We start from the raw sequence: 13,814 nt of genomic DNA, 5'->3' as shown, positions 1-13,814 counted from the left end.
AAAAAGGGACATGATGTACCCCTATGAGCTCTTTCTGTCTAAGGAATTGTCCGCAAAGGACGAATCGCTCGAACAAAGGAAGATTTCGGCAGCTTGTTTCCTTCCCTGCCCTCCTAGGCGCAGACCATGTGATCTCGTTGAATAGAGATAAAGGATATCTCTGTCTGCTGCTTCTTGATGCCTAGGGCTAGGATTCTGGTTATGCCTAGCTAGCCGGGAGACCGTTAAAGAGATATCCGGTCTAGTAGAAATAGCTGAAAAAAGCAGGGAGCCCACCTTCTGTTGATATTAGTGTTTCTCTTGCTCCCTGGCTTGAAAGGACGGATCAGGTAAAAGCTCTTCGTCTGACATAGGCGTAGAGGGAAGCTTCTTATCGAGGGAATTAGGGAGGAATTTATAAGCGACCTTATCGATATAGGCGTCTTAGGTAAGCCAGATTGTCCGTTGGGACCTATTCCTAAGGATTCGTATCCCTAGGAACCACTTTGGCTCCCCTAGCCTGGTCATCTTATACCTTTGTTGCAGGCCTCGTATAGCCTCCCTAGCAGCAGCTTCTTCCTCTTTCGGGTAGGCCCAGATAATGTCGTCGACGTAGAAGAAGACCGTGATTTTACCCTTTTGCATTATACACGGTTCCTAAGGGACTTTCGTGAAGCCTAGGGCTTCAAGGGAACCTATTAAATGCTGTTGCTAAAGAAGGGGTGATCTTCGTAGTCCGTATAGAGCTTTCCTAAGCCGTAGAACCTTTCCTGGCTATTGGAAGCCTGGTGGAAGGCGCATATAGACAACTTCTTCTTCCTCGAGTGGGCAGTTAACAAAGGCGTTAACTGCATCTATCTGATCGAGCTCGAGGTCGAATTCTGCTGCTATAGCTATAAGGGTCCGAAAAGACATCCCAGCTAGGGTGGTTGCCCTAGTAGGTAAATCCCCTTTTTCCTGTTGATTCCCACAGACAACTAGCCGGGCCTTGCACTTTTGAAGGAAGCCGTGTTTATTAGTCTTATAGATAAAGACCCACTTGCAGCCAAGGACCTGTTTTCCTCTTGCTTTTTCCTTAAGGACCTCTTCGAAAGACCCCATCTCTTCGTGTGAGGCTAGGTGGTCTTTCTGGGCCTGGAAAAACTGGTCTCTAAAGGGGTGTCTTTCTAGCTGCTTCTGGTTTGCTGGTGGGTCCGGGAGGTCTCTTTTATATACCTTCCTTGCTAATAGCTGTGGCTTAAAGAGCCGGCCTGCTGTAAACGCTCCGTGGGAACCGTCTTCTATTAGCGTTGGGTAGAAGTCGAAAAAACGGTCGAAAAAACGATCGAAATAGGGGAGAGGTTAGTCTTCTTTAGTATCCGTATCGGGCCCTATACCTTCCTTTGCTTCTCGAAGCAGGGATAAAAAGGCAGCCGGGTAATCCTTCGAGAGAGGTGCCTTTCCCACCCCCTTAGGGGCCGAGACGGGAAGACTGACTAAACAAGCTGCTTCTAGATCTTCTTCTTGCGTAGGAGGAGGCGTAGGTAGGTAGGCGTATTCTAGCTCTACCGCTTTCCTATAGTCTCCTTCTTCGTCTAGATCATCTGATCTAATAGCTTCCTCTTCTTCTTCTTCGAAGTCGGCGTTATCCTCGACTGCTTCGACGTCGGTTTCTTCTTCTGTTTCCTCGTCTAGGGCCTCTTCTTGAGACTGTTGGGAAGGGGGAATTTGGATCTTCTAAATTAGCTGACGTTGAGAGAGTAAGAGGGGCTGTTGATCCCTCTTTCCGTCGAAGAAGCTAGATTCGTCGAAAATCACATCCCTAGTCGAAATAACCTTCCGTAGAAGAGGAATCTAGATCCGGAAGATATTCGTAGAATTATAACCAACGAGGTAACCAACAAAGGCTCTAGGATTAAGCTTTCTTTTCTTCTTCCTTTTTAGCTGTGCATCGGCAGTCATTGCGTATGCCTTGCAGCCGTAGGCACGAAGGTGGGCTAGCGAGGCCCTCTTCTTCGTGAAGAGCTCGAGGGGGGATTTCCAGTCTATTCCTTGGTTTAGTCCCCTAGGGTCCTTAGGGTCCCTCGGGGTCCGGTTCCGTAGGTAACAGGCGGTCTCAACGACTTCCCTCCAAAGGTCGTGTGGAAGCCTTGCAGCAAGTCTCATCGTACGGGCCCTTTCTATCACAGCACCCCCTGATCTTTCTGCCCCTCCGTTCTGGGCCTGGGTATTTGGTGCTAACGGGAGGGGTAAAATGCCCCTTTTTCGAAGCCAATTTAAGATATCCTTCGTAAATAGCTCTCCGTTAGACCGTATCTTCTTTACCTCGTAGCCAAAGTGGGATTTCATCCAGTTAACGAAGTCCCGGAGAACAGACCAGTTGTGCTTGCTTAGGTAGGTCCGTAAGAAATAGGGGAAAACCATCCCTGAAAAAGCGTCTGTGAAAAACATCACCCTGACGAAGCTTTCCTGATCCCTAGAGACGTCGGTCCAATCGACCCAAATTTCCTCACACGGCTAGTCCGGCCGTAAAGGCGTTCGTCTGGAAATTCGTCTCCTGGTCTTTCCTTGGCCGCAGTGTTCGCATTCGACGGTCTTTGGGCCCCTTATTCGTATGCCTTGTTGTTGACCTAGCTTATGTAAAGCTAGGGGGCCCGGGTGACCAAGTCGTGCGTGCTAAAGAATGCCGTCTCCTTGGGCTGCTGGAAGAGGGTCCTTGGATCCTACCCTCCTAGCAGGGAAAGCTGACTTCTCGAGAGATTCCTTCCTAAGGATAGGTCGGAATTCGAGAACAAATTGACCGAATTTCTCCTCGATAAGCCTAATAGTCTAATTCTTCTAGACTAGCCTCGTAGGCTCAGACGTCGTATCCTAGAAGATTCCTTCCTTTCGAAGAAGGCGGAAGGAAATTAGGCTCGTTGAAAATCGAGGGCAAAAAGCTACCCTTTTTCGTCGAAGAATTCGTATAGATCCGTTAGGTAATTTCATCGTAAAATTTACCCTTCCGTATCCCTCTATCCGTACGGTTGATTCCCCGGCAATAAGGTATTCCCTCCGTGCCTTCTTAAAGGACCGGAATCGTGAGAGTGTATTGCAGATGTCGAGGGAAGCACCGGAGTCAAGGATAGCTGATTTTCGTAGGGGATAGTCGGAGGGTCCTAACGGTTGGTCTTGCTGATCCGTGGGGAAGACGAATGCCGGATTTGCTATACCAACGATTTTTCCTCGAATTTGCGGCTCGAATAAGGGCAGCGGCGTTAGTTGCTATTTCTTAGCAACCTTCTGCAACGAGGGTCCTCCTTAAGAGACTGTTGTATCGTTTCTTGTAGCCTCTTTGAAGGGTTGAATCCTTCGGGTCGGTTTTCCTCGAAGACCTGCCAGCATTGTGATAATCGATGGCCTAGGGATTTGCAGGCTAGGCAGCCGTTTCGTCTGGTCTTTCGTTTCTTCGAGGAATCCTCGTCCCGATCCGGAAGGTCTGCTTGAAAACCCCCCCTTTTTACCCCTTGTTGCTGATTTTGACGAAGAGGTTCGATTTCGACTAGTTCCCTGATTTTTCGACTAACGGACTAAAAGGTCCATTGGGGGACTAGTCGGGCCGGTCTGACTAACGGGACCGGGGCCGGGCCCGGAGCAAGAGGCGGAGCCGGGGCCGGGCCTAGGGCAGCCGTTGATGACGGTGTTGATGCTCTCGAGGGAGGAGGAGCCGAAGGAGCAATAGCCGCAGCTGCAGCAGCGGGAGCCGCAGCAACAGGGGCTGCAGCAGCTGCAGGGGCAGCAGATCGAGCCGTCTGGGTCGAGTGCTGGCCACGAAGGAATAAGACTGCTTGCTGTTGTACTCTAGCAGCCTCTTCGTCTAGTTCTCGGCTAGCTTCTCGAAAGATAGTCGAGTAACCGTCACTAATAGGCTTTATTAGCAGAGATATATCCCGTAGCCACTGGCCGGAAAGAGCTTCTGTGAGGAAGTATTGGTTAGCTTCCTCGAGGATTTCTTCCCACTTAGCTAGCCACGAAGAAGCTAGCAGGTTCCTAGCAGAAAAGGCTCCTAGGTGTGCCGTATAGGTCTTCCTAATACGGTCAGTTATATACCCTCTCGAGGGAGCTGTCGAGGTCTCGAGCTTTAAAAGCCACTGCCTAGGAGTCTCTTCTTCTCGAAGAGTAATTAGCTTTGCGGCACTAACGGATTCCGTTATCGCCGTGCGTGCAGCAGTTAGCAACTTCGTCTCGTAAAGGTATTCCTTACGGTGACTCTCGTAGTCACCTAAGGCAGCAGAAAAAGCTCTCTGTTGTGTAGAGGTTAGCTCGGAGAAGAAGGAAGCTCCCTCTGCAAATTCCGTTGCCCTAGGACGAAGAGGGGGCTCGAGAGGGTCCTGCTTGTTAGAGAAGACCAAATTGTGGATTGTTCTGTCCACACGAGCCCGTAGCTCCTTTACCCACTTATCCCAATCTTGGGGCTCTGCAAGAATCGTCCTACGGACCGTAGGGACGGCAGAGAGTCGGTTTTCGTCATCGTTGCGGAAGAGGGGCAGAAAAGTCGGGTATAAATCGGCTTTTCTAATAAGAGGGTAAAGGAAGCCACGAGGGATGCAAGAAAGGTGCCTTTGCAGCAGCCGGAAGGTATAGGAATTCTATTCCTCCCGGGCTCATAACTCTCGCGAGATGCGAGAAGTGCATGAAAATGCACGAAGGTGAAATTGAAGTAAGGGTCAGACAGGCAGGGCAGAGGGATTTGATTCTTGCGGGAGCAGCAATTGCGGCATGGGAGTGATTGTTGTATTGCCTTGATTGTCTTTCTTTCCTCTATCTAACGCCCCTCTTTATACCCTTCTAGCATCTTAATTAACAAAGAAGATCCTGCTTAAAGAAGCCACTAATGTCCTTTCGACTACCGAGCTTTTTGCCGGTTTTTCCCCTCCTTTCTAGCCGTTGCCGGCACATCCGTCTTATCTCTCGCCACCTCTATAGGAAGCCATCGCCACTTCTGCTTCCCCTCTTGCCCCCACCCTCCTCTCTGCACCTCCTTTCAGCTCCTTCCTCAAAACCTGTTTTTCAGCTTCCTAGGTCCCTCGTGCCAAGGGATATCTCCGAGAACTGCGAAATCAGGCCACGCTTCGCGACAATTATATATACCCTTACCTTATTCTTATATTCTTAAAGGAATTTATAGGGATTTTATAGGGTTTCGCTACCTAGTTAATATATAAACTACTACTATCGTTTCTATAGGATAATATAAATACGTTTATCCTTTAAGGTAATAACTAATAAAAGGATTAATACTTAATCGTTTAGCGTTAACTTATCGGTACTAATATAAAAATAAGTAATTATCTTTTTAATACCCCTTATATCTATTATTTAAAGCGGCACTAACTATACTCTATACTCCCTTACCTTACTATTATTAAGCCTTAATAACTTAGGGTATAATAGCGCTACTTATAGTAATCCTTACTATTAGGTAAAGTATATATCTATAAGGTTAATAGTACTATAAGTATCTAAGTATATAGGGACTTTAGTAGGGTTTCGCCTTAATATCGTTATAGGAGTTTTAAGTAACTATCCTATAAGTATTAAGTTTACTAAGGGAGAGGCGTTTACCTTAATATCTTACCTTTTCCTTATTTTATAGTATTAAGTCTAAGAGTCTTTACTAAGGTTTCTACCTTTAAAGAATTAGTATATTCTATAGATAGGTATCCTAGCTTATTATATTAGAAATATATAATTCCCGATCGAGTAAAAGATCCTCTTCCTTAATAACGTCCCTTAGTTTAGCCCCTAGTAAGTATATTACTAGCTTACTAGTTATTAGTCGAATTAGTAGTATTTCCTTAACGATTCGGCCTAGCTTATTAGCCTCTTTAATTCCTCCCCTTATATATACTACCTTAGAGTATAGTACTATTTCTATTCCTAGTTCCTTTAAGGGTAGAAGTAGTATTAATATATCGCCTCTTATTAATAGTAGTATCTTAATATCGTTAGGCGACTTATATAAGCTCTTCCTATTAGTAAGTATAAATAGGTATCGAATAAAGGTTAATTTAGTCTCGAAGTTATAGCTCTAGCTTAGCGAAAAATATAAGAGTATACGCCTTTTCCGATAAGCGTTTAAAATACCTCTTTAAGGAGTTAAGGTATAAGCTAAACTCTAGGGGGGACTAGCCTTCTTATTAGCGAGCCTCCTTTAATTACGTCGCTAATAGTTTCTCCTTATTTATAGTATCCTTAATTAAAATAAGTATCTATTCTTTAAAGTATACCTAATCTATACTATATTTAGTCTAGTCGATCGGCGTCTATTCTTTAAAGTATCGGCGCTATCTCGCTTTATAGTCGCTATATATATAATCTACTACGTAAAAGATCTTCGTTTTATTATAACGAAAACGTCTAGGCGCTACCTTAAAAGCGTCCTTTAAATCGTAAGTTTAGTTTAGATATTTCTATATATTAGTAGGTTAAGATAATTAAGCGATATTTTTAATCTTAACCTTACTACCGCGACTACCGTCTAATTTAAGGGAGTAGGACTATCGACGCTTCCCTAAACGGATAGCGATAGTACTAGCGCGTTTAGTAATTTCCTCCTCTAATTATATAACGCGATCTTATAGGCGTTTCGTCTCCTCTAGCTCCTTAACGCGCGCTTATAGGGCTATAAGCTTTTCCTTACGAGATAGTTATCTTATACCTATAGGTAGCGATATCTTTAATATAGTTATAACGCCGTCTATAGTAGGGGTCTATTCCGAGGATATATCTTCCTATTCTTTATCTCTTAAGTAGATACTTAATATACGTAATAAAGAGGCCTCGACTAGTTAACTACTACGTCGCGCTATAGGAGCGTTATATAGTCTTCTCTAAGTAGCTATCTCTACTAAGTAACTAAAAAGGGAAGCTTTAGAAATTATAAGGGAATACGTATTATAGTATAATTAGTTAGGTAGTAGAGATAGCTAAAGGTACTACGCTATATATATTATGTTCTCCTCGTCGTAAGACTAAAGCTTACGAGAAGAGGGATTTCTCCTCTTTAGTCGGAGTAGCGAGTAGTCTATAACATGCGAGCGGGGTAGGCACGATTCCCTGCCGATACCCTGCCGATATATTGGTACTACGTACCCGAGTGCTTTATCAGCCCGTACCTCCTAGTAGCGCTCTCATAGATATACGCTTTATAGCGCGGCTAGACCGCCGCCGGCGGGCCTATTAGGGCGGGCAGGGCGGGCAGGGCTTAATTCGACGAAATAACGTATCTTTAAGTCTTAAGCTCTATATATATATATATAACGTAAGCAGCCTGCCTATATACAAATAGCTTTACTTTACGATATATACGTTAAAGAGTAATATATACGTTAAAGAGTCTACTATATAGGCGCGGGGAATATACATACCTAATTATACGGTCCTACTTATTTTATATGCTCCCTATCTATATGTGTATGCTCTCTAGTCAGGGCCTAGATATATATATATTTATATACACCGCTAGGAGCAGTATATGCCGTAATAATCTTCTTTTCTCTCGAACCACCTCAACGCTCTCAGGTGACGCCCTCGGAAATGCTTCCGACTGAGTGCTGTCTTTAGAACTTACTAGCCGTTGCAGGCGAGGGATACCCAATCGTTTCTCTAACCCTTTTTTTCCCCGCTCGAAAACATGTCATTTTATACCTCGCTTTCCTCGGTTATGCCCCGGCCTTTTGCCAAGCTATCACGCTATTTTGCGGCTTCCCCAACCACAAAAGATACCGAAGAAGCGACTCTCCCAGACGTGGCGGCACGCGTCCACTCGGCATGGGGTGGACAGCCCAAGGCACCGCTAGAGGTGCTGTGGAACCGCAAATCCGCTGACGATAGCCCGTTGGCGAGACACATTTCCCGGATCAAGGAGAAACTCTCCGGGACGGGAGAGCTCACTGAGACCGGGGACGGCCGCACTTACACCCTGGCGCTCGGGCTCAGCCAATTGCTCACCCAAGAGGCGCAGAGCGGGCCGTTCGGGGCCTGGTCGCGGGACTTGGCTGAGATGACGGAGAATGGACTCGGTCTACTTCGAGAGATTATTCAAGCGAGGGCTGACCCTAAGTCGCTGTCGGAAAAGCGCAGCCGGCGGGTTTGGGCACAACAAGTCACTGTCGGAGACGATGCCGTGGGGCCATGCTTCGCCGAGCACGGGCGGGAGCCAACGGCAGCCGCAGTACCAAGTCAAAGGTCGTTGCTTGCCCTTCGCCCGCCTGTGCCGAGGTCATAGACGAGTTCGGCTTGACCGGTGTCGCGGCCTATCCTGTCTTCCTCGGGTCCTGGTGGATGGCCTTGCTGCTACACGACTTTGACGACTGGCGCCTGGATTATCTTTGCATATTGGACTACTCCTATTTTTTCGAATACAATGTCGACAAGGCCGTCGACGGGAGCCCGTCTCCGTCGCCCCTGATGCAGAAAGTGATGGCCCTGTGGGACATGCCAAACCTGTCAGACGAGCTCAAGGTTCGCAGGTCGCACATGCTCTGCGACATGACCTTCTTCGACCTCAAGCGCACACACGAGGCCTCGATGCGCAACCAGACGACCGACGGGCTGACCTCCTGGGTCCATGTCGAACGGGATACCTGGCGCGACTTCAAGGCTGTCGACGCGGGCGGCTTCGCGCACTACCTGTCGTTTGCCGAACGAGTCTCCGGGCGTGACGACTTGATGCTGTCCGGGCTGGTCAACGACTGGGTCGACATCGGGCCTGATCTGCGCTACCAGGAGTGCAGTCAGTCCGTCTTGGCCCTGACCCGCGGATCCCTGGCCATGGGTGACCTGCTGATCTGCTATGAGCGGACCTTGTGGATGCTCAACGCCAACTTCATCTCGGAACAACGCCATGTAGGTTGCATGACCATTGTTGGGGCATGCATATGGGAGCTGTGCAACCACCGTCAGGACGTGTGGCGGTATTACTCGCTAGCCCATGACCTGTGCTCGAGCGTGCAGTCGTTGGATCTCTACAACATGGCCGACCTCGCCGACTGCTACACCCCTGACCTGATCCCGAGGCACATCCCTGACGACGCCAAGGTGCTTCCCGTTCCTCGTCGAAGCCATCCCTACAAGGTCCACGTCGCCGGAACCGAATACACGGGCTCCGTCATGCTCCACACAGCCGTCTGCGACGCCGTTGACTCTGGTTTGCTCCCGGCAACTGTCGTCAACTACCAGATCATCCTTCCCCTTCTCCTGCGCCGCGGAGAGATGGACAGTGGCACCTTCTTGAGCCACATGGACCGTCACTACTGCGCACACTTCGCCGACATCATGCGATCTGGGCACACGCACGACTTCAGCCGTCTATATGGCCGAGCCATTGCCGCCCTCGTCATGGAAGATTGGTGGTCGGGGCTTTACTTTGCCATGGGTGTCGGCAGTCTGATTGAGGCTCAACCCGACCGCATTTCCAACGACCGCTCTCACTGATTTCACGTGTCAACGCCGATGCAGGGCGGCGTCAAGTCGATGAGAGGCTCTCTTTGAGAGATTGATTGGCTAGGCCCAGGGTTGCAAACGATATTAAGACAAATCAACTCGATACATGTACGAATAATGTGGGGTGGCATGGTTTGACTTGATCGATCTGAATTTTACATGAACTTACCGTCTGTCCTATGAGGTTTCTGCCCTATGAGGCTGGATAGGGGAAAACGCATCTCAGCCGCAAACCACTTCTCGGCTCGCCCTGCCCATCCCAGAGACCCTAAGGAGCCTAGACGCCCCTCTTATCGTGCCGAGGCATCATTCTACGACATCAATACTACCAAGTTTGAGCCTGAAAGTACAGTAAGTTGACTCCTCAAGGTAACCACCCTGCAGCGCGTGACCGGGATGCCAGCAATCCCTGCCAGTCAGCTTATGTACCTTGAGGCCCAGCCGTTGTATCTAGTGGGCTTTGTGCCCAATGGGCAGTGATACGGCAGAATCTATCGGCTTGGCTTGCATGTGATTAACTCCCATACAGTACTAGAATGCCACGTCATTACCTTGGATTCATGAGATTTATGTACATACTCTGTACATGCTCTCAAAGACGCATACATATATATCCATATAAGAAGCGAAGGGACCTCCTACAGGGCGAGCCCCCTCCTACATATATGTACTGTATGTGCCCAAGGCAACAACGTATCAACCAGTCGCTACTTCGGACGAAGTACTTCGGATACGAATGCACATTGAATGTTATTCGTCTATATGCGGCGTACAGGTTAAGGTGATTTGAGTTCTGACAGATACCGCAAACCGAGGTGTGTATTATTAAACCCTCCCCCCCGTACCGGTATCAAGGTCTCATCCACCCACTCTATGGCAACATGAAAGCTTTTCTGACAGCAATTGGGGTTTGACTTCTTCTTCCCAGTCGCTTCCATCCTCACTGAAACCGCCACTCTCGAGAAATGACGTCGCATGCCCCAAGAGGTCAGGTTGGAGACCGGGTTTGCGTCATTGGGGCTGGGGCCCTCGGTCTCGTCGCCATCAAGAATCTCCGAGAACAGGGCCTCAAGGTCACGGCTTTCGAGCGCAACGAATACTTTGGCGGGCTGTGGCATGTCTCCCAGGACCCGAGGCAGGTTTCCGCACTCGTTGAAACCGTGATGAACACTTCCAAAGAGACCGTGAGTCTATTCACTTGCACATGTCCAGATCCTTTGGCGCAATTTACAGTGCCGATCTCATAGACCTCGTTTACGGATTTCCCCATGCCCGATGGTGGGTTTCTACGTAGAGCTGTCCACATCTAGTCAAGACGGCTTACAGACTTGAATTAGAGTATCCGACTCATCCTACCGCGAGCCAGCTCCAGAGTTATCTCGAGGGATACGTCGAGCATTTTGATCTTTTGCGGCACATAGAACTCTGTACGGTCGTTTCTTGCGTTCGGCGTGACGATACCGACAACACCTGGCTCGTTCATCTTAAGAGCACTAGATCCGGCAAGGACGACATCAGGCAGTTTGATCGCATCGTCGTCGCCACCGGCATGCTTAGCTCCAGGAACCAACCGACAGTCAAGGGAATCGACAAGTTTTCTGGCGAGATCGTTCATTCCCGTGAACTCAAGAATCCAGGTCGGTTCACAGGAAATAATGTCCTCGTCGTCGGCATCGGCTCCACGGGCGCCGACGCTGTTTGCGCCTTGAAAAGGGCCGGGGTTCAGAAGCTCCATCTCAGCCATAGAAGCCAGTACTGCGTCGTAATCACTCCCAACTGCCTCCACTTATGTCGTCAGGTGTATGCTAACGGCCATAGCTACCTCGCATGTTTAGGGGTCGCGCGTTTGATCACCGGCTCACCCGTCGGTCGAGCACTATTCTCCGTTCCGCCGCAGCCCTATCCCCACGCATCGTCAGCTCTCTGATGGGCAAAATCATGCGTCTTGTTCAAAACATGGCGTTTCCCTGGCTGAAGTCGCACGAATCGTTCCTTTCCCCACGAGTCGCGGACGGCCTTTTCCACCGCCAGCCCATTTTCTCGGATGATCTGCCAACATGTCTCAAGGGCGAAGGCGTTGAGATATTCCACGGGATCAAGGAGGTTACTGATGCTCGTTCAGTAACTTTTACGGATGGCGCAGAGATGACGAACCTGGATGCCATCATTTTCTGTTCGGGTTATCATTATGATTTGTCCATTATTCAGGGTCCCGGCTACCCAGCAGATCCAGCTTATGCGCCGGATCGATATGAAAGACTAAATTCGGCGCTTTTCTACAACCCGCAAGACCCGTTTCCGCGTCTATACCAGGGCATATTGTCGGAACGATATCCCGAGTCGCTGGCAGTACTCGGCCACCTCTTTGCGATGAAGCCGATATTGGCGTTCAACGACCTTGCCACAATGGCGCTGGCCAGCGTCTGGTCTGGGAACTACTTGTTACCTTGTGCAGGGGAGATGAAAGCAGACATTGATGCGCACTACAACTTCGTAGTGAGCATGCTACGACTGAGGCCGGTTCCTCACCTGGGGTTTCGAATCAACCATAAGTCCGTGTATGAGTGGATGAATCAAGCGGCCGGCACGGCAGTCACAGAAAGGCTGGGGAGTTGGGGATGGGAAGCATGGAAGTTCTGGTGGAGCGACATGAGACTGTACAGCCTGTTGATGGACGGGATCGATGTACCGGCTGTCTATCGGCTATTTGATATCAGCCGAGGCAGGCTGCCATGGAAAGACGCCAGGGGTTGCATCGAGAAGGTGAATAGGAACGCTGAGGCATTGGCCGATAGGTGCGGAAAGAAAGAGTAGACGAGGCAAGTTGCAGCGGCAAGTTTCCTCACCACAATCCGTTTCTCGAATCCGAAAGGCATATAGCAGCACAGTGGAAACCCGCTATTATAAATTGATACAGTCTTGGGGCTGCGCGAATTATGCCACGCGAGGCCGTTTTCTGAGGCCATTAGGGAGGCGTTTCTGCGATGCATCGGCTCTCAACACGGCACCGGCAGCTTTCTCCTTGTCGTATAACATCGTGACGGCTTAGCTCTATTACCCAGCCGTGATGGGAGCCTTCCTTAACGCTGTTTTGGCCCCTGAGCTACAGGGCTCGCCGTATTGAAGACGGTATTCCTGCCTAACCTCGAAGCGGGCAACGGCCTCGGAGTCGTCTGTAACGTCTGACGAGTCCTCGGGGCAAGCACTCAACGCCCGTAATAGCGTCAACGATGCCTGCAAGAGCCATTTTCCATAATCGCGATGGCTGTATAGTTAGTCTCAAGCAGGGGCTTGAGAGCATGGTAGAAGAAATAGGGGCATAGAAAGGTGAATTTAGTAATATATATCTTAGTCTATCTATTAGGATAAGGGAGGGGCTTATATAGGTATAGTGACTATATATAGCTAGCTAAAAGAGGGCATTAAGATATTCCTATACCTAAGTTAGGCTTATATAATATCCTTAGGCTAAGGGAGTTATATTAGTTAGGCAGGCTTCCTTATATATAACTATTAGGTCTATTAGGTATAACTATAGCCTCTTATACCTACTCTCCTTAATATACCCCCTTACTACCCTAGCTTCTAGATAGTAGGGTAATAGGTAGAGGAGCGTTCGGTCTAATAAATATAAAGCTATTCCGATATTAAATTCAGCTACTTTATTATCTATTTAAGGAGGTTATCTAAAAATAAGGGAGGCTCCTAATTATATCCTATAAAAAAGGGAAGGTAAATATAGTAAAAGGGAAGTTTATTCGGCGGCTAGTACTCCGTACTATATAGGTACGTCGTACTAGCCGCCCCCTCTTACCTAAGGAGGGTTCGAATATTAGTTAATTAGGGTTATATAACTTACTCTTACTACTTAACTTAGTAGTTAAAGGCTATTATTATTAACCCCTCTTATAAGGGATATAGCTATTATAGGGCTAGGTAAAAAGAATAGTATATATAAAAAGGTAAAAGCTAGGACTTAGGGGAGAGGATATAAGGAGAAGCCCCTTATTTTCTCTCCCCTTAGGTCCCTAAGTTTATTGCCCGCGCCTGCCTTAGGGCGTAGTTATATAACCTACTCTTTTACCTTAAGGGGAGTCGAACTTATAATTAATAAGGTTATATAACCTACTCTTACTATTTAACTAGTAGTTATAAGTTATATTTATAACCTTCCTTATAAAGGAGGGTATAGTAAGGCATCCCTTTAAGTAGCTTAGGTACTATAGTATAAGGGAACACGTATCACGGTATAATTAGTTAGGTAGTAGAGATAGCTAGAGATACTACGCTATATATATTATATTCTCCTTATCGTAAGACTAAAGCTTACGAGAAGAGGGATTTCTCCTCTTTTATCGGAGTAGCGAGTA

The 13,814-nt window shown here is 47.9% G+C and overlaps 3 protein-coding genes across 3 annotated transcripts; 2 read left to right on the top strand and 1 right to left on the bottom strand.

The window, feature by feature from the left end:
• Window positions 1–423: 423 nt before the first annotated feature.
• On the bottom strand, window positions 424–624 carry HRG_08114 (reverse transcriptase (RNA-dependent DNA polymerase) domain-containing protein; the record flags this gene model as incomplete). The annotated part of the gene is made up of 1 exon (XM_044866585.1): window positions 424–624. The coding sequence occupies one exon, from the start codon at window positions 622–624 to the stop codon at window positions 424–426; it is 201 nt and encodes a 66-aa protein (XP_044718474.1).
• Window positions 625–8,133: 7,509 nt separating this feature from the next.
• Window positions 8,134–9,435, top strand: HRG_08113 (uncharacterized protein; the record flags this gene model as incomplete). Its single annotated transcript, XM_044866584.1, has 1 exon — window positions 8,134–9,435. One exon carries the CDS (start codon window positions 8,134–8,136, stop codon window positions 9,433–9,435), a length of 1,302 nt encoding a protein of 433 aa, XP_044718473.1.
• A 974-nt stretch (window positions 9,436–10,409) lies between these two features.
• On the top strand, window positions 10,410–12,215 carry HRG_08112 (flavin-binding monooxygenase-like domain-containing protein; the record flags this gene model as incomplete). Its single annotated transcript, XM_044866583.1, has 5 exons — window positions 10,410–10,628; window positions 10,692–10,722; window positions 10,782–11,206; window positions 11,263–11,940; window positions 12,192–12,215. 5 exons carry the CDS (start codon window positions 10,410–10,412, stop codon window positions 12,213–12,215), a joined length of 1,377 nt encoding a protein of 458 aa, XP_044718472.1.
• Between the last annotated feature and the right edge of the window lie 1,599 nt (window positions 12,216–13,814).

The sequence above is a fragment of the Hirsutella rhossiliensis genome, assembly GCF_020360975.1.
Source record: "Hirsutella rhossiliensis strain HR02 chromosome Unknown scaffold00009, whole genome shotgun sequence".
NCBI lineage: Eukaryota > Fungi > Ascomycota > Sordariomycetes > Hypocreales > Ophiocordycipitaceae > Hirsutella > Hirsutella rhossiliensis.
The sequence above is the reverse complement of the archived record's forward strand: the minus strand, read 5'-3'. Positions and strand labels throughout refer to the sequence as shown.